The sequence below is a fragment of the Lacerta agilis genome, chromosome 15 (genome assembly GCF_009819535.1).
Source record: "Lacerta agilis isolate rLacAgi1 chromosome 15, rLacAgi1.pri, whole genome shotgun sequence".
NCBI lineage: Eukaryota > Metazoa > Chordata > Lepidosauria > Squamata > Lacertidae > Lacerta > Lacerta agilis.
The window spans coordinates 9939916-9963339 of record NC_046326.1 but is presented as its reverse complement, the minus strand read 5'-3'; the positions used below and the strand labels follow the sequence as shown (position 1 = coordinate 9963339).

The 23424-nt window shown below is 41.6% G+C and overlaps 1 protein-coding gene across 2 annotated transcripts in view; it reads right to left on the bottom strand.

The window, feature by feature from the left end:
* The window catches only part of GCK (glucokinase), a 48050-nt gene that overhangs the window by 10591 nt on the left and 14035 nt on the right, over positions 1–23424 (bottom strand). The window contains exons 2-6 of one of the 2 annotated variants that reach the window (XM_033171808.1): positions 17881–18287; positions 13056–13218; positions 8848–9002; positions 7788–7907; positions 6700–6795 (exon numbers count right to left, since the gene is read on the bottom strand). In XM_033171808.1, coding sequence (XP_033027699.1) covers positions 6700–6795; positions 7788–7907; positions 8848–9002; positions 13056–13218; positions 17881–17943 — 597 coding nt within the window. In that variant the 5' untranslated portion in view covers positions 17944–18287. The remainder of the gene's footprint in view (positions 1–6699; positions 6796–7787; positions 7908–8847; positions 9003–13055; positions 13219–17880; positions 18288–23424) is intronic. The other variant, XM_033171809.1, reaches the window with a different exon arrangement.

The following is a 23424-nucleotide window of genomic DNA, read 5'->3' as shown; positions in this document are numbered from 1 at the left end:
ATAAACTGATACAAATAAATCGCCACCAGGAAACTCTAATACAACTCTACCCACACAGAAAGTGTGGGAATTTTAGAAGAGAAATTTTATCTGGAGTAAAGTATACTTCAATGTAGGAATTATACATGAGGTGATTTTTTCCCCCTTTTTTCTTACTTTTATTTTTTTTTCCTTTCCCTCTTCTCCCCCTTCCTTCCTTTCTTTTTTTTTTCATTTCGTTTTTTTTTTCTTTTTTCCTAATTTCCTTTATTTTTTCTTTTCTCTAAATACTGAAGTAACAACTTTGGGACTCCAGAGAGTTGACGTAACTTTACATATTAATAAATAGTAAATTAATAAATAGAAATGGATTTGAAAGTTATTACTTGGAATGTAAATGGATTGAACAATAAGGCAAAGAGGAACCGGGTAGAACATCTCTTAAGGAAGAAAAAGCTAGATGTAATATGCCTACAGGAGACGCATATTAAAAGAACCCACCGCCAAGTATTGATAAACAAGAAACTAGGAGAAGAATTTATTTCCTCGGACTCTAAGAAGAAGAGAGGGGTAGTGATGTATATTAACTCAAGGTTAAAACCAGAACAGATAAGTAAGGATAATGAAGGCAGAATTATAGTAGTAAGACTTCAAGAGAAACTCGAAAAAATTATGGTAATAGGAATTTATGCCCCTAACGAAAAAAGATCAGAATTCTATAAAAAGGTTGAAAACATACTACTGGAATACATAGATCAAAAAATGATATTACTAGGAGATTTTAATGGGGTTGTCTCACCACAAATAGATAAAAGGAAAGAGGAGGGAGGCAAGAAACAAGGGAAATTGCCGAGGAGTTTCTTTGAAATGATAGGTAATTTAGATTTACAAGACGCATGGAGGAATAGACATCCTACACAGAGACAGTTTACTTTCTTCTCCCATCCAAGTGATTCTGAAAGCAGAATAGATGCGATATGGGTAACTAGAGATCTATTAATGAGGTGTGAGAAGGTAGAGATATTACCTAAGACCCTATCTGACCACAACCCAGTATACATGGAAATATCAGGGAAAGCAGGAGGAGCTAGGAGGTGGAAATTAAATGAAATGTTGTTGAATGATGAGATCGTAGTCCAAAAAGCAGGAAAGGTTCTAGCAGATTATTTCGAATTGAACTGTAATAAAGGAGTTGACATAAATACTGTCTGGGACGCAGGGAAAGCTGTAATCAGGGGCTTTTTTATAAGCCAAAATATCTGGAAAAAAAGACAAAAAGCGAAAACAATGGAGGACTTATTAAAAGAAATAAGACACAATGAACTACACTTAACGAGAGCCAGGAAAGAGGAAAAAGAAGAACTAGTAAGGAATATTAAACTATTACAGACGCAGGTTTCAACTATACTAGACAAAGAGATAGAAAACAAAATAAGATATCTTAAACAGAGAAGCTTTGAATTTTCAAATAAGACGGGAAAGTACCTGGCATGGCATTTAAAGAAAAAGCAAAAAGAAAGACTAATAGATAGATTAATAGAGCAAGGAGAACTGATTACAGACCCGGAAAAAATAACAAACTCTTTTGTGGAGTTCTACAAAGAGCTATACAAAGAAGGGGACACAAATCGAACAGAAATAGAAAATTACATAAAGGGAACTAATTTATGGAGCATAGAGGAAAATGAAAGAGTAAATATAAGCAAACCAATTACAACCTTAGAATTAAAAGAGGCGATTAAACGGTCAAAACCAGGCAAGTCACCAGGGGTAGACGGTCTTCCAGCTCTATTTTATAAAAAGTTTGAAAAGATATTAAACGAACCATTGAAACTGGTCATGAATGGAATCTATGACAAAGGGGCTATCCCAAAATCATGGGAAGAAGCACTTATAGCAGTCATCCCTAAGCAAGGAGCAGATAACAATCAGGTCAGGAATTTTAGACCAATTTCTCTTTTAAATAATGATTATAAGCTATTCACCGGAATCATGGCAAATCGGTTAAAGAAAATATTGGGGGATAAGATGAACAGAGATCAGACCGGTTTCTAACCAAATAGACATATGTACAACAATATGAGAAGTGTCATTGATGTCATGGAATTTCTGAGCGCAAAGAAAGAGAAAAAAGCGGCATTCCTATTATTAGATGCGGAGAAAGCTTTTGATAGAGTGGAATGGCCTTTTATCAAAAGTGCAGTAGATCTATTAGGGTTTGGTAAAAATTTCTCCAATGTAGTGGATGCAATATACAGAAATCAAAGAGCTAAACTTATAATAAATAATGAAATTACTGGAGAAATAAGGATACGAAGAGGCACCAGACAGGGTTGTCCTTTATCCCCGTTACTTTTCATATTAAGTTTGGAGTTTTTATTGGAAAACATAAGAAAGGATGACAAAATTAAAGGTATTAGGAACGGGAGGGATGTACATAAAATAAGAGCCTTTGCGGATGACATCATGATCATGGTAGAAGAACCAACAGAAAGTATTAAACAAAGCATAAAGAAAGTGGAGGAATACGGAAACCTGGCTGGACTTAGACTGAACAAGAACAAAACGAACATTTTGACTAAGAACCTGAATAAGGAGGAAATGGAGGGATTGCAAAAAGAGGTAGGCTTGAAAGTGATAAATAAAACAAAATATCTGGGTATATGGATCACGAATAACACAAATAATCTAGTCAAAGACAATTATATCAAAACCTGGAAGGAAATAAAAAAAGATCTAGATAAATGGAGCAGACTTAATTTATCCCTGTTAGGTAAAATTGCATCCATAAAGATGACCATCCTCCCTAAAATGTTGTTCCTTTTCCAAATGATCCCAGTACTAGGAACATGCTCAACCATTTTTAAAGAATGGAAGAAAGATCTGACCAAATTTATATGGAATCATAAACCGGCAAGAATCAAATATAAGCTCCTGATTGATGCCAAAGATAGAGGTGGTCTGGCGTTGCCGGATTTACAATTATACCATGAGGCGGCAGGCTTTTTGTGGTTAAAAGATTGGATAACACTAGATAACCACGAACTGCTAGATCTGGAAGGATCCGAAAATAAATTTGGTTGGCACGCGTATTTAGCAGAAGATAAAGTTAGAGCCCACAAAGGTTTTAATAATCATGTAATTAAAAAGTCTTTATTGAAAATCTGGGAAAGACATAAAAGATTATTAGAACCCAAAACACCTAAATGGATATCCCCAATTGAAATAATCACAATTAAAAAAATAAATTCAAAAGGACATTGGGGCACATACAAAGAACTAACAGAACAGTGGGATGGAAACTTGAAGATAAAAGAATATAACGACATCAAACACCTCTTAACTGGATGGATACAATACCACCAAATAAATAGCAAATTTAATAAGGACAAGATGCAAAAAGGATTCTTAAATGAACCTTCCTTATTAGAAAAACACCTCTTGCAGAATAGATGTAAACTAATATCTAATATGTATAATGTATTACTGGAGTGGGAAGTCAAAGATGAGATGGTCAAGGAAACCATGATCAAGTGGGCAAAAGATCTAGGGAAGACAATCAAACTTGAAAAATGGGAAGGGCTGTGGAAAGAATCGTGGAAATTTACGGCGGCACAAGGGATCAGGGAAAACCTAATCAAGATGTTCTACAGGTGGTACATGACGCCAAGTAAAATACATAGAATATATAAAGGAAAGAGCAACTCTTGTTGGAAGTGCCAAAAGGAAGTGGGGACCTTTATACATATGTGGTGGCACTGCGAGGTGATTCAAAATTTTTGGACCCAGGTCTTAGAGGAAATTAAAAAAATGATGAAATACAATATAAAGAAAAACCCCGAAGCACTTCTATTGGGAATTCTGAATGGAGAAATAAATAAACAGGATGTAAAACTTTTTCATTATGCCACTGCCGCGGCCAGAACTTTAATAGCTCAATATTGGAAAAAGAAAGATCTGCCGGGAATTAAAGAATGGCAAGAAAAATTATTCAACTATATTGATCTGGCTAAATTAACAGATAAAATTAGAGGACACAATGATCAAAAATTCCAACAAGACTGGGGAAAATTTGGAGAATACATCAAAAAGCAATGCCCCACTGTGAAATGCTGGCTCCATTTTTAGACATTCTGTATCGGGATTAAAAGGAAAAGTGTTAATGGAATGGTGAAGAAATGGAAGATTACAATGAATATTAGTGTAGTATAAAGAAGTGTTAAATGGAATCTGGGAGGAGGACAAGTGGAAGTCACAAGGGAGAAGGATAGAATAATAACTGAATAGACAAATGGATAGAAGGAATAAAGGGAGATATGTGTAATAGGCGTAAAGGATCAGATAATAAAGTGACTGATATGATTAATGTATTCGGAATAGGATGTCATGAATTAGAGAGGTATCTTATTAATTTCCTTTTTTTCTTTTTTTAGTAATGATATATGGATTAGGTCATGACATGTATAACGAGGCTTTTATCTAAGCAAAGAGCCATATGCAGGCTTTTTAACTTAAATTTTCTTTTCTGTATATGGCTTGTGTATTTCGAGACGATGTTATTATTTGGATTCATTCTTTCTGTATTAAATAATAAAGTTTAAAAATATAATAAAAAAATTAAAAAAAAACAAAAAAAACAAAATGATGTATAGATGGTATTTGACTCCAGTAAAACTGTCAAAAATGTACAGAATGCATGATAAGATGTGTTGGAAATGTAGACAGGAGGAAGGGAGTTTTTATCACATGTGGTGGACTTGTGGCAAGGTTAAGGCCTTTTGGGAATCTATTTATAACGAACTTAAGAAGATGTTTAAATACACTTTCCCAAAAAGACCTGAAGCCTTTCTATTGGGTCTGATGGGAGATGAAATAGCTAAGAGAGATAAAAGATTGTTCATGTATGCAACAACTGCTGCAAGAACATTGCTTGCCCAAAAATGGAAATTACAGGAATTACCAACGATTGATGAGTGGCAGACGAAGATGGCGGAATATGCTGAACTTGCAAAACTGACTGGCAGGGTCAGAAACCAGGATGACTCGAGGTTTCAAAAAGATTGGAGTAATTTTGTGGAGTACTTAAGATTGAACAGAGGAAGTTTGAAGACACTGGTAGGATTGGAATAAACCTTTGACAGAGACTAATATGGAGGAATAAAAAACTGTGCGATAAGATTGGATTACAAAACCGACTGACGTGGGGGAGGGAAGTCAAACTCGGCGGAGTTATGGGATATAATTTGTATTAGATGTTGAATTAATTGGTTGTATATTTGAAAAATAACAATAAAAATTTATTACAAAAAAAAAAATAAACCGCTTCTGTCTGGCACAACAGAACACCATGATAGAAACCAGAATGCATGGAAATGCCGTATACCTTCCCACCACAGCGCTACCTATTTATCTACTTGCACTGGTGTGCTTTCGAACTGCTAGGTGGGCAGGAGCTGGGACAGAGCAATGGGAGCTCACCCCGTCGCGGGAATTTGAACTGCCAACCTTCCGAACGGCAAGTCCAAGAGGCTCAGTGGTTTAGACCACAGCACCACTCGCGTCCCCAACAGATGCAGCAACCCTCCACCATGGAACACTATAATGCCATAATACTCTTGAGAAACTGGAAGTAAGGTGTGTGTGTGTGTGTGTGTGTGTGTGGATAAAACACATGAAAGGAAGAAAGGGTGGCTGTGCACACTGCAGCACACGATGCAGGTGAGACTCCAGGCCACTGCATCTTGCCCAGAAGTATTGATACATGCAAATTTGTATAGGAACATGGGAAGATGCTTTTGGCCTGTCTGCTGTCCATCAAGCTCAGTACTTGTCAACACTGACAGGCAGCAGCTCTCCAGGATTTCAAGCTGAGAGGAGGGGGACTTTCTCTCTCAGCCTTACTTGGAGATGTCAGGGATCGAACCTGATGTTCTGCCGCTGAGCCATGGCCCTTCCCCAAATCTGTGAATCCTTTAAGGACAAGTGACGACCATTTTGTGCACATCCAATTGATGCATGTCTGCCAATGCACAGGATCTTTTGTACCCAGAAGAGGGCAGAACAGGGGCAGGGCAGAACAAGGGTGGAACAGGGCAGAACAGGGTTGGGTGGGCTTTTGCAGACTCTACTGACACACCCAGGGGCAAGGAATGGAAACCCTGCGCAAAATGGTTGCCACCTGTACCTGGCAACACCTTTGGCTAGGGGTTTCTCCACACTTAACTTTTGCCCTGCTAATTCCACGTACGGGCCTGCACTTTGCCAGTCCATGTCTGAGTGCTCTTCTTTTCGCCCCAGAGCTTTCCCTGCAAAAACCCACTCTCTAAAGCTGAAGTACAACAAACAGCAATTCAGGTTTTCAGCGGACTGCCATCAGCTTTGATTCAGCTGCAAAGAGTGGGTTTTCGCAGGAAAGGCTCCGGAGCAAAAAAATAAAGAGTTTTCGGACACAGAACTTTAAAGCACGGATCGTGCTGAGAAAGCATGGAGGAAATGTAAGTCTGGAATAAGCCCAAAGTTAAAAGAAGCAGATATGATGTGATGGGAAAGACCCTGTGCTAGAGATTCTTATTGAAATGCTGCCAGTCATTGCATGAAATACTGAGCTAGATGTTGGATGGAAAAGACAGGCTGACCTGGTATAAGGGAGCTTCTTACAGTCCTACAAAGCAAATGAGGAGAAATAATGAACTGATCAGCAAAACACAGTTTTCATCTCACCCCTCGCCGTTTGATAGCATCTCTCAAAAGCCCAACGACGTTGTTCCCTTCAGCTCCTGACGCTTTGAAGCCTTTAGTCCAGTTCAATAGGATCCCCTGCGGAACGAGAGGTTTAAAGGATCAGAAGAAACATCCTGAAATAAGCAAAATCTCTTTGGCTAAACCTATCCCTGCATTGGGTCAATGTGATGTAATAATAATAATAATAATCATTAACTGATGTGTGGAAAGCAAGGGAGCAACAGGATAACAACTGGAGCAATGGACAGGTGTGGGAAAAACACCCTTCCGGAATCTGGAATGATTGTACATCACCGACACATGTGACTTCTTTCTGCATGATGCTTCTGGAAAGTTGTTGGTTTGCTATGCTTTTGGACAGTGCTGCCTGGGGCTGATGGGAATTGTAGTTGGTAAAGCCCCCTGGCTAATGTGTTAGTGCAGAACAGTCAAGCATTTTCTGAGCTGCCACAGCCTTTCGCTTTGCAGCTTTTCCTCCGAGTATTCCTCCTGCCTGGAGGTGCTATATTGTTACATTACTTACATCCCGCAGTCTACCATTATACATGGTTCAGTGGCTCAAATGAACAAATGAACAAAAATGAACAAATGGGTTAAACCACAGAGCCTAGGGCTTGCTGATCAGAAGGTCGGCTGTTTGAATCCCCGCGACGGGGTGAGCTCCCGTTGCTCGGTCCCAGCTCCTGCCCACCTAGCAGTTCTAAAGCACGTCAAAGTGCAAGTAGATAAATAGGTACCGCTCTGGTGGGAAGGTAAACAGCATTTTCGTGCGCTGCTGTGGTTCGCCAGAAGCGGCTTTGTCATGCTGGCCACATGACCTGGAAGCTGTACGCCGGCTCCCTCGGCCAGTAACACGAGATGAGCGCCGCAACCCCAGAGTTGGACACGACCGGACCTAATGGTCAGGGGTCCCTTTACCTTTACCTATTCCTCCTGCCTGGAGGTGTTATATTGTTACATTATTTACACCCCGCAGGCTACCATTATACATGGTTCGGTGGCTCAAATGAACAACTCATGCAGGAAGAGGGAGCATTGAGAAGGGAGCCCCCCCTCCCAAATCCCACCTTGTCGAGGTCTTCGTGTCGAACAGGAAATGAAAACGTGAAGCCCAGAGGTAGTTTTTTGTGTTTCATCTGATGTTTGTCTAGGAAGTCCGAGATGCATTCTGAGATGTAATCAAAGAGCTGGGGAAGAAAGACAAATACAAACACAAAAAAGTCAACTGCTGTTGGGGGGGGGGGGAGAGAGAGAAGGGAAAACATTCAGCGATCTGCCTTAGCTTTCCACAACCAGTTCTGGAGAGACGTGGAGGGATGGATGAATCTGTCAATTTCTCTCACTCTACAACATGTCTTTGATGCAATAATAGTGTGTAAGTGGTGGTTTTATACTGTTCACACATAATTCTGCTTTATTAGCTGTTCTGTAAGGCTTCCCCAATATCATTGCACAGCTGTCCCCTGGAGGGGCACTCTTGTGCTATAGTGCAAGAAAAATGGGAAAGCACAGAACCTGGAACGTTTGTGGTATAAAAAGTAACATGATTTCACCTATTAGGCATGCATTGATTGGAAGTGAAGCAATATGTCTGCCCCCTCTCTTCCACCTGTGCATGCCTTGTATCATCCCCAAATCTCCTCTGGAGGGACAGATTTAGAGGACACGCAGAGGGAGGAGAGAGGGTGATAATTGTGTTGCACAAGGATTTCTCCTTGTGCCGGTGGAATGACCTGTTCAGCGCTACGTTGACTCCAACTTCTTATGTCTAACCATTTTTCTCGTGGCATAAGCATTCATGGACTAGAGCCCACTTCATCAGATGCAAATGGAGTCAACTGAGTTTGTCTTGCAATGCAAGATCACAGACAAAGAGTATGTCAATTGTCCTGGACAGTTGGAGACTTCTGTAGAAGGTTCTCAATTGAGAGTGAGAGCCATTATTTGAAAGGATTTGAACTCAGGTCCAGGCCAGGCCCAACATTTTGCCCAGTGGACTACATTGCCTCTGAGTCTGACGATGTGACCTCCTTCCTTCCCAAGGGCAAGCCTCCTCCCATTCCTGAACACCTGCAAGTCATGATGCAATACGTAACCTGGTTGATTTCACCTGCTCATCTGACTCACCATTTCAGCTGTTCCTGTCATGGCATCTTCCGGTATGGAATACATCTGGTGCTTCGTCTTCACATTCCATTGTTTTTCTTCACCTTCACCCACTTTCACCAGCATGACTCGGAAATTGGTGCCCCCGAGATCCAAAGACAGAAAATCTCCCACCTCTGCAATCCCAGAGTGTGACATGTCAGTTTAGTCTTTGGGGAACCACCTGGGCTAGGTTGCCTTGTACACAGATCCTAGAAGAACCCAACTGCAGGATTGTAATTAAGAGGCAGGGTGATTCATGTCAACACCTATGGCGATGGGGTGCTTGCCTGACTTCTATTTCCTAAGGGCAAGTGTGTAAGAAAAAGCTGAGGGAATCGCCACATATGACCTATGGTGGGTGGCTGGAGACCATTGGAATTGGTAGGACAGAAGGGGCACCTGGGCCATCGCATAGATAAATATGGTGTGAGCCTTGATCCTAAGAAGGTGGAAGCTATTTCAGGAATTAGCCCATAAGAATCCATTGTTGAGTTGAAAAGCTTATTGGGCATGGTACAGTGTTGAGGCAGATTTCTACCAAAACTGGCAAACATACTACACTGCTTAAATAAATAGAGGAGCATACCAGCCAAGCTCAAACCCCTTTTTGTGGAACAAGAAAGACTCACACTCAAAGGGATTAGTCCTTTGTAGAAATTGAATTGTCATTCCTGCTGAGATGAGACAAGATGTCCTAACTCTGTGAAGGGTACCAGGGCATCATCAAATATAGAGAGCATGCAAGACTATGACTTAAATATTTTTCTGCTGTATTTCAAACCATATTCTTAAATCATTGTACACATGATTTGATGTGTTTCCCAGTCACCCGCTGTCTGTCCACATCAGTAGGCAGAAGGGTATGTGTGGATGTGCTTATGGAATCAAATCAGATTGTAGCTAGTTTGGTGAGAAATGCAGCAAACCACAGTGATTCTCAAGAAACTATGGGATAGATATGGATTGCGGTTAACATTATGTGTACACAGCTTCACAAACCAGCAATGGAAGCACACTGGGTGAATAGTAAATGGGAGTGTGTACACAGCACTCAGGAAGAGTGTATATATAACCTTGATTCCTAAGAGCTGGTTAAGAACTATCAACCTATATATTTGTTGAATAACAATTATAAACTTTTTGCAGGTATATTAGTTAATAGGTTGAAAGCTGTATTAAAAGAGGAAATCCATCAAGATCAGGCCAGATTTTTGCCAGGAAGACAAATGAAAGATAATATTAGAAATATAATTGATTGAATGGTATTTTTAAAAGTGAGAAATGAAAAACAAACAACCTTAATGTTTTTAGACAGAGAAAGCATTTGATAACGTCTCCTGGGACTTTATGTTTAAAGTTTTGGAATACATGAGTTGTAGAGACACTTTTATAAAAGGAGTCAAGGCAATATATACAGAACAATCAGCAAAATTGATAGTAAATAATGTATTGACTAACAAAGGTAAAATAACTAAAGGAACTAGACAAGGCTGCCCACTGTCACCTTTATTGTTTATATTAGTTTTAGAAGTTTTGGCACAAAGAATAAGATGTAATCAAGAAATTAAAGGAATAAGGGTAGGACAGAGACAATATAAATTGAAAGCATTTGCAGACAATGTGGTGATATCTGGAGAAGAACTAATAGAGTCAATTCCGAAAGCACTAGAAGAGATTAAAAAATAGAGAAATAGCAGGTCTTAAAATTAATAAGGATAAAACCAAGCTCCTGGTTTAAAAACATGAATGATGAGAGTAAAAATAAACTACAAAATATATCACATCTAAAGAGTGAAAAGAAGGCTAAATATTTAGGTTTATGGTTAACAGCAAAGAAAACTTGAGAGGTTATTAAAAGAAATTTGCAAATATGGGGTAGAATGAAATTTCCATTGTTTGGGAATTATGGAATCAGAACAACCTAAACAGTATAGAAATTTATGTATGCAACCACATCTGCAAGAATGTTATTTGCCCAAAAATGGAAGGAAGAAGAGGTCCTGAAGAGAGAAGAATGGTTACAGAGATTAATGGAGTATGCAGAAATGACGAAACTTACTGGAAGAATAAGAAATCAAGATAACATTTTTTTAAAGAAAGGAATGTAAATGGTTTATTGAGTATTTACAAATAAAATGTAAACAGATCGAGACATTGGCAGGATTATTGTAAAAACCTGCAGTTTCAAAAACATATCTGAGATATTTATGAGAATAGATGATTAGACGAATAAATTAAGATAATTTGGAGTATGCAGGAAAGGATGAAAATAAATGTAAAGAACACAGAAAGAGGGGGAAGGGAGTCAAAGTCTGAAATGTTAGACTTATGGCTGAATAATTGTTGCAACGTTTATAAATAAAATTATATATAAAAAAGAAAATAGTCATGTTTCTGGCACTAGAATAGAGCCGCTCAACAAAAGAAACCGCTTTTACTCCATTACCGGACAGACCTCAGAAAAGAGTTGGAACAGACATTTATGAATTACATGAGCACAAGTACCTGGTTGCTACGTATATAGACTATTTTTCTAAGTATCTAGAAATAACACACACGATTCATTTACAAATTCTACCACCATCAATTGTCTAAAGACTGTATTTGTCAGACAGGGGCATCCTGATGAACTTGTAACAAAATAATGCCCCACAATTTGCAGAGAAGGAGATTTCTCAGTTCACAAAGAAATATAATTTTAGCCACATTGCCAACACTACCTACAAGCCAATGGGGAGGCACAAAGAGCAATCTAAACCACAAAGCAGAGCCTGAAAAAAGAAGATCCATTTTAAGTGAGTGATAGAGCAACTGCAATTAATGCAACCAACAGCCCAGCATAGTTGTTAATGGGTCAACAACGAAGAACCAGTTCTGACCCTGGAAACAGACCTGTATCCCCAGTGGCCTGATCTGAAGGAAGTCCATGTAGCAGATAAAAAGGCAGAAAAGCCTATATAAGTTACAGTTTGATAAACACTACGGGGTAAAAGCATTACTAAAACTACATCCTGGTTCACAAGTGAGAATAAAACTTGACAATCAGAGGTGATGGCCAGAACCAGGGTCAGGGGCACTATTTGACACCACGACCCAATGCTGTAATTACCAACAGTGGCACATTTAGAAGGAGCAGAAGACACTTGAAACTTGTGCCAGAATCATATCCAGCCATACAATCAACAAGTTTAAGGACAGAGCTAGCAGGAAAACAAAGCTTCAATAGACCAAGATCCTGAAACATCAGCAGATGCCATCTATGGCAGCTTGTTTCCCATCCTGTGAGCATGGAAAGTGACCTCCAGAGGCAGATTGATCAGGAAATGCAGAGACTAATCATTCTTTAGATAGAAATAGCAACCAATTACAGAGCAGAATAATCCCCAGGTGCTATTAGAGCTGACTGATAGTCTACTCATCACCTCAGGGTACAAAAGTTATTAAGCGTTGTTCATGCAGCTCGTTGTTTCGCTCAGTTGTCTGTAAATGTGGTGAAATGGGATCCTGAAAGGGCAGGCTATGGCATGGGAAGTGAAACTAGATTAGGACTAAAGCACAAATAAGTTCTGCTTTAGTGAGTTTATTAGGGCTACTGTATAGACACTTTTATACCATAAAAGAGTTACTGTTAATCTACTGCAGTCTCTGACATTCATTAAAAGGGCCAGCAACCTATTATGAGAATAGCTCAATTATAGTCAACATTGGATCAGAGTCAGGGGTCAGGGCTTAAGAGTTCAGAAGACATACTAGCAGAAGTGGTTCGATGGATGGGGTGGAGCCACAACGCTAGCTTCCCAGTAAGTGGGCCACTGTTGCTTCCAGGAAGGAGAATGGGCGAAGAAGCAGTAAAGTCAGTGTAGCACAAATGCACCGGCAGAGCCAATTCAGGGCCCCAGCCAATGCATTTGCACCATGCCAACCTCCTTGCCACCTCTCCTCTCCCCCATTCCATCCTGGTAAGCAACAGTGACTCACCTGTTTGGTGAGCTGCTTCTGCATGGTAGTGGAGAAAACTTGGTCATTTAGATGCTGTTGAAGTACAACTCCCATTATCCCTGGCCCATGTTTCCTGTTGTCTGGACAATGGGAGTTGAGTTGAGCAACTTCTTGAGGGCCACAGGCTACCTACCCCTATGCTAGTATCCTTGATTTCAGCAGGTGGGTTGCTGACCATTGTTGCTTACCTGATCCCTCAGGGGTAGAGCGTACATAAGTGGGCAGCATCTTCACAGAGGCTTCCTCATGTGTCTCCAGCTTCAAGCCCCGGTCCATCTCCTTCTGCATCCGATGCATCACCTTCTTCAGATCCTGTTCTTGTAGCCGGAATTCTGAGAGGATCTGCTCCACCTACAGGAGAAGACATACAAGCAAAAGTCCAAGAAGATGGGTACAGTATAGCATGTGTCAACAGAGTTAAAGGATGCAGGTGGAGTCTGCACGCCACCACTTCATGTTGTAATGATTCCTTCAACTCTTGTCCTATATTAAATTCCTGCTAGAATTATGTAAGGATTTGGGTGTCCTCGTGAACAGGGTTAATGCACTCTATACCTATCATTTGCTGTTTACGTAGAAAACAGTAGGTCAGCATTTCTGATCTGAAAAGGGTGCCACTTCTCAGACTCAAGCCAGCTTTTTATCTGCCCTATGCATAGCCCACAGGACAGTCAAGGGGCAGCAGCTCCTATACTCCAAGAGATTGTGGTCTGGAATTTCCAAGTTCTGTTCACTCATTTTATCATTATTATTTGCTGGGAATCCCAGTCAACTGCATTGCTAGCCTTTTCCATTCCAGTGCTTTCTCTGTCATCCTCCCAACTTTTTTAGGACCTGATTTGTGGTTATCTTTTTCCTATGCTAAAAAGGAACTGCAACACTAACATGTCTAGTGTGGAGTGGCATAGCTGAAAATTCCATTGAGGATTTTCAAGGCCATTGGGCCTTTAATTAATACAGAACCTCCAAGTGTCCCTATTTTCCAGGGGCACTCCTGGATTTACAGCTGTCTCAGTTTCTGAATTGATCCCGGAATGTCCGGCTTTTCCTTAGGACATCCCTATTTTCATCAGAGAAATGTTGGAGAGTATGGAGTTATGCAACCCCCAAGCCAAGGAGATAAGTAACAACATTTAGAAGACAACGGAAGGCAGCCCTGTATAGGGAAGTTTTTGAATGTTTAATGTTTTGTTAAAGCTGCCCAGAGTTGGCTGGGCCAACCCAGTCAGATGGACATGGTATAAAATTATATTTATTATAATTATGGAATAGGATGTTCCTATTTTCATTGGAGAAGTATTGCAGGGTATGTTAGTAGCTTCCTCCTTGCAGCTTCTGCCCATTGTATTACCGTACTTCTTGTTTAGCAACATAGAAGCATCACTTCATTCCAGCTTAATTATTCAGTGCCTGTCGCTGAACTTAGATGGATCAGTTGTCTGACCTGATACAACCAGCTCCAAACTAGAGTGGTGTCTGTGTTAAGCCTCCCCCAGGAATTACTCAAGAGCCACCTCCTGCTCTGAAGATGAATGCCTCTGAATAACAGTTGTTAGGAATCACAGGAGGGGAAAGTGCTGTGGTGCTTAAATTCTGCTTGTGGGCTTCCCATAGACATCTGGTTGGCCACAGTGAGAGAAGAATGCTAGACTAGGTGGGCACTTGGCCTGATCTAGCAGGGATTTTTATGTTCTCAACATCAGCTGTAGAGCACTTGCTTTGCACACAAAAAGTTCCAAATCCCCGGCATCTCCAGGTCACACTGGGAAATAACCCTGCCTGAAACTCTGGAAAACCATAGTGAGCAAGACGTTTAACATGTTCTTAGTGGGATATCACTGTAATAATGAAATGACCGGTAATAATGACAACACACACACACACACATGTGCATTATCAAAGATAATGTGCTTCATCTACAGTTAAGAATGCACAAGCATGTTTTAAAAAACCTCTCTTCCTTGCCTCCATTTGCTCTCTTACATTATGCACAAGTATCAATGGGGGAGAAAGAAACACCAGGAAAACTCCAACCTCACATACTCTCCACACACAACTCCGACAACCATTACTTGGAAATGTGGATTTAAACCTTTGCCCCACATTTCCCCACTCTAAATCCGAGTTCTATATCTACGGAATGCTCAGAAGATCAGTGCCTAAATTAGCAGCCAAAGGACCTTGGGGTTTCTATTTTTAGCTTTTGGTTAGATGCCAGGTCTAAAAAGGGAAATTTAATTGATCAGCTCACTTGCTAAAGACTGGTGCAACTGGAACTAAATATAGCACAAACTCTAAATATTGACATTCGTTTTGGTGTTTCATTATGTATTTATTTTTTTATCCAAGTGGCCTGGGATGGGATTGAGAATACAATTTGGCAACATAGCATGCAACCTTTCATCACCTCTGTGATGAGGCCATCCAAAACGCTGTGTAAAGGGAAATGCTTTCGCAATCACATCCATTCCTTGGCATCGTAATTCCATTAATATTAGCTGCTGCTGCATATCCTAATTCAGAATGATACATTTCCCTTTCTTTCAGATGCAGCACACTGACGCAAAAGAGCTGAGACAGGGCAGAATATAAGAAGAACTCTGTTAGGTTAACTAACAGAATGTTAGTTTCCAACAGTGGGTTGCCAGGCATCCTCGAGAACTCACCTCAGTCCATAGAAGCCACTGTTGCCAACCAGAGCATTGCTAACTTCCTGCCCTGTTGACCTGTGCTAGTTGTGTGCTATGCATGCATGCTTCCAGGTTGAGCCCTGCCCGGATTTGGCTTTTGGCATATCCCTCAAAGTGTGTTTAGCATGACTTGTGCTGGGATGCCCAAAGCTCAGTGTAAAGGGTAAAGGGACCCCGACCATTAGGTCCAGTCGTGGACGACTCTGGAGTTGGGGCGCTTATCTCGCTTTACTGGCTGAGGGAGCCGGCGTACAGCTTCCGGGTCATGTGGCCAGCATGACTAAGCTGCTTCTGGCAAACCAGAGCATTGCACGGAAACGCCGTTTGCCTTCCCGCCAGAGCGGTACCTATTTATCTACTTGCACTTTGACGTGCTTTTGAACTGCTAGGTTGGCAGGAGCAGGGACTGAGCAATGGGAGCTCACCCCATTGCGGTGATTCGAACTGCTGACCTTCTGATCGGCAAGCCCTAGGCTTTGTGGTTTAGACCACAGCGCCACCCACGTCCATTCCATTCAGTGTAGTCCATTGCGTCAGTGTAGTCCATTGCTTTCACATAATGGGGTTTGCATAGACTGATACACGTGATGAAAATCAGGACACACCAGCTAAGAATTGTGAATGCCTTCCATCTGCCTATCTACCATATTTGCCTTCTTCTCTGGGTTGATTGTGACAAAAATGTTGAATGATGTATTAAGATCCTGTGTCAATGTCACTGTGATATCCCAGCCTACTTGGTCCTCAGTTTTGCTCAAGAGCTCACCATCTTCCTCTGTGTTCCAAAATAGATAGTTGAAATGGACACGATATTAGCACACACGTTTCCAAAGCTGGGCCACATCTGCACTATACATTTAAAACAGTATCATGCCATTTTAAACAGTCATGGATTCCCCCAAAGAATCATGGGAACCATAGCTGGTTGAGAAATCTGATCGCTCCTAGGTGACTCCTATTCTCCCCATGGAGCTACATTTTCCAGAGTAGTTTAGCAATCAATCCCTCTTCACACACAACTCTAAGAATAGAAACTCTGTGAGGTGAATCAATGTCTCCTAAGAACTCTCAGCACCGTTAAGAAACTACAGCTCCCAGAATTCTTTGGGGGAAGCCAGGCCTGTTTAAAGTGGTAATCATAGTGCTTTAAATTAATGAGGTCCATGTGACCATAGTCAACAACTTCTGGAGAATTAGAGGTTCCCCAGTACCTTTTTCAAGAGTTATGCTCACTAACCATAATGAATTATTATTATTAATCATTATTATTATTATCATTATCATTATCATCATTAATATTATTATTCACTCTGACCTTAAGAGCCACAACAGTGACCACAGTGAACCACCTTGGTATTTCTTCTTGAAATGAAAGGCAGTATATAAACAATTTAAATAATAATAATCAATGCATCTGCTTTTATTCCTCATTGAATAGATACAATTCCTCATTGTAAAAATCCATTCCCCATTTTAAAAATGTCAAGTAAAAGAGGTTTCTGTGCCATGTCTGAAGTACTTCCCCCAGCCAAGCATCCTGTCTCTGATGGAGATCAGTTCAGAATGCCATGAAACAAGGAAGGGAAGGCATGCCTGAAATATAATCACATTCAAACTTCATATCTGGTCAGTTGCAAGCTTCCACTGTGCCCGTTTCTTGCTACAGGGACCAAATTACCACTTTAAAAAACCAGAATCGATGGATGCTTCCAGACAGGTGTTTATTATGGGATGCATGTTCCGCATGCATGCGAAATGTTCACAATATCCACACAGCAGCCATGGCATCGAAACACTAGTCCATATTTTACCTCTTTTAATCTGAATTTAGTCTTTCTGGAGAAAAATCATATATATATATATCTATATATCCCATTTGCAACATCTGAATGGTGGCTCATAAGATAGCACAGTCACTGCTAGCCTTGCAATCTCATTTATTTATACAGTGTGAGTGGTGCAGACTGAGTGGTGCAGCTACCACCTTAGAGAGACACCCTGCGTGTTGCCGTTATTTCTTCTGGTTTTAGCAGATATCCCTATATTCCAAACCCACCCACCCTCAAATTAACTCTCTTTTTGCCAACGAACCACAGAGAAACTTGCAACGAATTAGCAGCCGAAACAAGACACGAGAGGCAAGAAGTTTGCGTTTTGCAAAGGGGGGGCGGAGCCGTACTCTAGATAAACTGGAATTTTATCTAGAATCCAGAAATCTTAAGATTCAGAGAAGCGGATGAAAACACACACAGCAATCTACCTAGCAATCACTTTCAAAACAGAGCAGAAGAGATCTAAGCAGAGAGTTCTGTGCAGCTCTTACCAGTTGCAAGCTGTCAAACACTTCCTTCATCATTGACAACCGCGAACCCTCCAAACTGTCCATTGATTCTGGGCTTGCTCTGCGGAAACCCGTTTGCTGCCTGTCTGCTCTCGGCCACCTGGTCTGAAGCTGACAAGACTGACCCGAGTCTCTTGTCTCTTTTTTTTTGTTGTGTGTTTGCTTAAGCTCAAGGCTGAGCGTTGTTGATATTGAGGGCAACGTTTCCAATCCGAAAAGATTAAAGGTTCACCAGCGGAGGAAATAGGTCCAGCAACTCTGCCCGGCAGAGAAAAAAGGAAGGCCAGTGATCAGCAACACTAACAAAATGATGCAAACTGTAGAAGGACTTTCCAAGTGCCTCAGCCTTTATTCGTCTTGGGAATTCTGGATGGCTTCAGTTGTGTCTTCTAAAAGACACAAGGAGGATACAAGTCAGGCCCTACGGCATACTAGTAACCTTTGGGGGTTCTCCTCAGAGACATGCAATAGCACAAGAGCAGGGGTAGCTAACCTGCAGCCCAGCAGCCTTCATCTAGCCCCAAGAGAGATTTTGTGGGGGCTCCCCAAGCCCCCCCAAAAGTGTCATTTTTCAAAAAAAGAAAAAGAAATGCTCTTATGAATCTCTCAATATGATGCTATGGTGCCAAAAGGTTTTATTGTAGGTCCCGCAAGGCCCCCATTCCCTCCCTTAAAAAAAACCCCAAAAACCCAAATGGTTTATTTAATTGTTTTTTTAAAATATATAATTCTTTGGACTACTCCCAAGGGTGCCATGCCCTGCTATGGTACTGTGATGCCTAAAGATTATTTGTGGCTCTCCAAAAGCGCCCCACCCCACACATCTGTGCTTTTGAGCAATTGAAGTTTTTTTCCCCCCCTTGACTCATATGTACCCCACTGTAATGCCAAACATTTTTTGTAGTTTCCCCAAGGCCCCCCAAATCTGTCCATCATTTAAAAAAATTCTTTTTACTGATGACTCCCAAAGATCCCCTGAGTATTGGACTATGACTGGGCAGAGACCCCTACCACAAAGCTCATAGGGTGATTTTGAAACAGTCACTGCCTGTTTGCCTAAGCAGGGCAAGGATAGGATAGGATCCACAGGGTAGGATAAAGTGGAGGAGAGAGAACCAGGCTTTTCTTTTTGGAGCTCCTCAGAGGAAAGGTGGTGTACAAACATCATCCATAAAATGCATAACATTTAACAATCCTATGCATGTTTACTCAGAAATAAGCTCAGCTGTGTTCAATGGGGCTTAATCCCCATTAAATGTATCTAGGACTGAAGCCTTAAATTAGTTCCCATTGAGGTGGTGGACCTGTACTGGGCTTATACCACTTAATAATTGCAGATGGGAGATGTTCATACAACAATATTGCTCTAGACCAAAGCTCTTCAACCTTTTTGGGTCCATGGCTCCCTTGACCAACTACATTTTTTCTGCGGCACCCCTGTGAGGCTCAGGAGCCCAGTTATGTCACCCCTTGCCTGCAGAGCTGGCAGCCTCTCACCCTTTTTCGAACGCCCCCCCCCCCTTGTGGAGTGTTCCCTCAGCCTAATTTCCTTTCCCCTCCTCTCCTTGGGAGTCCTCTGGGCAGCCGCTGCTGCCACCTCTGGTCTCTGAACTGCCCCCACCCCCACCCCAAAGAGAGGTGCCTCCTCACACTGCCCCACAGGGGCCTGGGAAGCACTCCCTGTCCAGCCCCAGAGGCACCATTCGCCTGGGGAGCTTGTAGCCAGAGCTGCTGCAACAAACAATTGTGCAAGCCTTTGGGAGGGAGAGATGTAAGAGGGCATCAGAGGAGGGTGGGAAGGAAAGAAAGAGGGACAGAGGCCAGAGTTGCCAGCGGCACCCCTGACCATCATTCAATAAACCCCATGGTGCCAAGGCACACTGGTTGAAAACCACTGCTCTAGACAACAGCTCTTCTATATGTTATTCACTCACTCACTCACTCACTCACTCACTCATTAAATTTATATCTTGCCTTTCCTCACAAAGGAGCCTAGGGTGGCAAATTATGTTTCTAAGGCCACATTCTCCTTGATGCAATTATTGTCTATCTGCAAAGAATTTGAGGAACACATTTTATTTTCATGATGACAGCTTCCAACAGATGACAGCTTACTAACAGGTGATTTTGCTCCGAAACAACCCAGACACTGGTGCTCAACTTTGAATGAGATGTTGCTGACACAATAGCATTTAGGCCAGTTGAGTATTTTTGTGCAAAGTAATGGTCAAGCTTAAAAGGATTAGACATGTCAGCTTCAAAAGACTTATGTTCCGTGTGTGTGTGTGTGTGTCTTTGCCAGCTGTTAGTTATTTCTCTCAAGGCACCCAGATGTGGTTGTGGGAACATCAGAGGTCCCTTCTGGACAAGGTCTGAGACCCCACTGAGAGAAGTGTTACAACTGTTCTGTGCATGAGACACTAAACACTGGAGCGACGTGGTCCTTGCCTAGTAATCCTATAGCCTTCCTCAGCAATGCTGATGATGGAAGGATAAGAACAGAGAAGGTGGGATTGGGAGGGGAAAGGGAATTATAATGGATTAAAAGCTTTTCTTTACAACCAAGGTGGAGAACCACAGACCTGGGATCCCAAAAGCCAACCACTATGGCTTGCACATGAGTGGTACCATTTTGACTACAGCGGAACCTCTATTTATGACCACAATCCGTTCCGGAGGCCCGTCCTTATGGCAAAATGGGTCGCTGGTAGAAGCGCCATTGTGTGCAGGCACATTCGGTGGCAGCCCGGTTCTGTGCAGGCGCATTTGGCAGCAGCCCGCTTCTGTGCATGTGGCGGCAGCTGCTTCTGCGCATGTGCGAATCGCTGCAAACCTGGTATTTACTTCTAGGTTTGGCGTGGTCACGACTGGGAACGGGCCTAAGCAGAGCAGGACGTAAGTAGAGGTTCTACTGTACAAGACAGGCACTGGGAGACTGAGGCTGCTATTAGTACATACAAGTGGAACCTCCACCAAGATATTGTGAAGTAGTGTGTTTCCTCTTTGGGATTTCACCCATTCCACTCCCAATTTCCATCTTCCTATCACCGCCACCAATCAGCCAATCAGCATTCAATGGACAACGAGAGCATGAATTGGGCTGTTTTGGGTCCCTGCGTGCGCCAAAAATAAAAAAATAAAAAAATTGCTTGGACTTCTCCAAATGTTTGGGTTTCCCCAAGCCTACTAATACCCTGGTCTTGTACATGGGTGGGATCATGTTGGCTACAAAAAGCACAGCATCCCCACCAACATTTCTCCGATGAAAATAGGGACGTCCTATTCCATCAAGATCACCATAATTTTAATATTTATACCCCACTCATCTGACCCCAACCTCTCTGGGAGGCTTCAACATATATAAAAAACATAATAAAACATTAAACAATTTTTTTAAAAAGATAGTTCCTTATAAAGGGATGCCTTCAGATGGCTTGGGGGGAGGTCAGATAACTCCATACCAGCCAACATTTCTCTGATGGAAAAAGGGATGTCCTAAGGAAAAGCGGGGCATTCTGGGATCAAATCAGAAACCAAGGTGGCTTCTGTGAATCCAGGACTGTTCCTGGAAAATAGGGACACTTGGGGGGGTGGTCTGGAACAGCACTTACCACCTGAAAATTGGAAATAGAGTTAAGTGATGAGAAAACAAATCCCCAGACAGGGGGGGAAATATGGATGCCAGGAAGAAGTGTTCTGAAGTGTACTGTACAGCCCAGACACAGGTTTATTACTGCAGTTGGGGACTAGGTCTGAGAGTTAATTATTTACCTGATGCCGGGATGCTGCACTGAAGCATTCATTTGTGGCAGCAAAAGTCATTCAAAATTACATGTGCTGTACAAATAGATAAGAGCAAAAATAGAAGCTCAAATCTGGGCCTCCCAACCTTGAAAGGCACCTGAACTTATATTTTAAAAATTCTGCCTCCTGCCCCTAACTGATTCAGACAAAGAGCAGTTCATTTTAGGACTCGGCAATCTATGTAATTCTAGTCACAGAGAGTATACAATGCTTGGCTTTGCCCCTGGAAAGGTAGACAAAAGATTAAGTCTCACATTTAGGTAGGCTTCATCTGACCATGATGCCCGAATATTGCCATACGCTTTAGAGACATTTTAAAGAAAGGTATGTAGCCTAGTTTATATATCTCACATTAAGATATTGCAATAAGCCCCACAGATCTGACTATTAGAGCAGTATCCCATCCATAGCTGTCAACTTTTCCCCTTTTTTGTGGGAAATTCCCTTATTATAGCATTGGGAATGTAAACAGCAGGGAGGGTTGACAGCTATGTATTACACTGCGCTAAATTTTCATACTTCAATCTCAATTTCACACTTCAATCTCTCAGGACATTCTATAAAACAGGGGTGGCCAACTTCCAAGAGACTGCGATCTACTCACAGAGTTAAAAATTGGCAGTGATCTACCCTCTTTTGGAGGGTTCAGGTCAAAGTTGTTGAGCTTTTTTTTTAGGAAGGAAAGCCCTTTTTTAGGGGTTCACGTAAAAGTTGTTGAGCTTCTTTAGGGAGGAGGAAAGCAACATTGAGCTTTTTTTAGGAAGGGAAGCCTTGTTTTGGTGGTTCAGGTCATTTTAGGGGTGCAGGGCAAAGTCGTTGAGGTTTTTTTTTAGGGGAGCCAAAGTTTTTTTGCTTCTTTGGGGAAGCCACTGATCTACCGGTGATCTACCACAGACGTCCAGTGATCTACCGGTAGATCACGATCTACCTGTTGGACATGCCTGCTATAAAAGATCTCAAAGTAGCTGTCTTAATACAAAGAAATTTCAGAAATAGACTGGAAAGAGAAGTGGCTGAATTGCAACTAATCACCAAACTTAAAACCATGGAGAAACCTGGTCTGAACAAAGACATTGGTCTGAACAAAGACATTGGATTCCCACCACCCTTCTGAGTAATACCCCTCCCCACTCCCTCACTATATTTAAGGATCTGGTGACTTCTGTTTCAGTGTATCTGAAGAAGTGTGCATGCACACGAAAGCTCATACCAAGAACAAACTCAGTTGGTCTCTAAGGTGCTACTGGAAAGAATTTTCTATTTTGTTTTGACTAAATTTTCATAACTATACATTTTTGGTGTGAAAGGTGTGGTTTTCAGGGAGAAATCTCTCCTTTGAGTAGTTCGCTGCACACACCTGTTTGGAGTCTGATTTCCCCCAATATGAGCCTTCACCTGTTCCATTGGTCAGTTTGAGAATATTTCCCCTTTGCTAGGTAATGCCAGCCAATTAGGGAACACACCCTGAATGCAATTACATTATAGTGTACAGCACATACATTCACAGCTGCTATAAGCACTGCTTCCCTACAGCCTGTTGCTGGGTGCAGCAGCTTGGTTCAGGGTGAAGAGGACACAGCAGCAATGGGGGTGGGGTAGGCAATAAGCAAGGAGAAGAAGAATGTGCCCACCTCTACAATTCTGTTTTTCTAAGTAATATATAATTCCTGGTATTCTTTATGACACTAGACTCCTAGGCTAGTAGGCCATGGTTCAAAACAG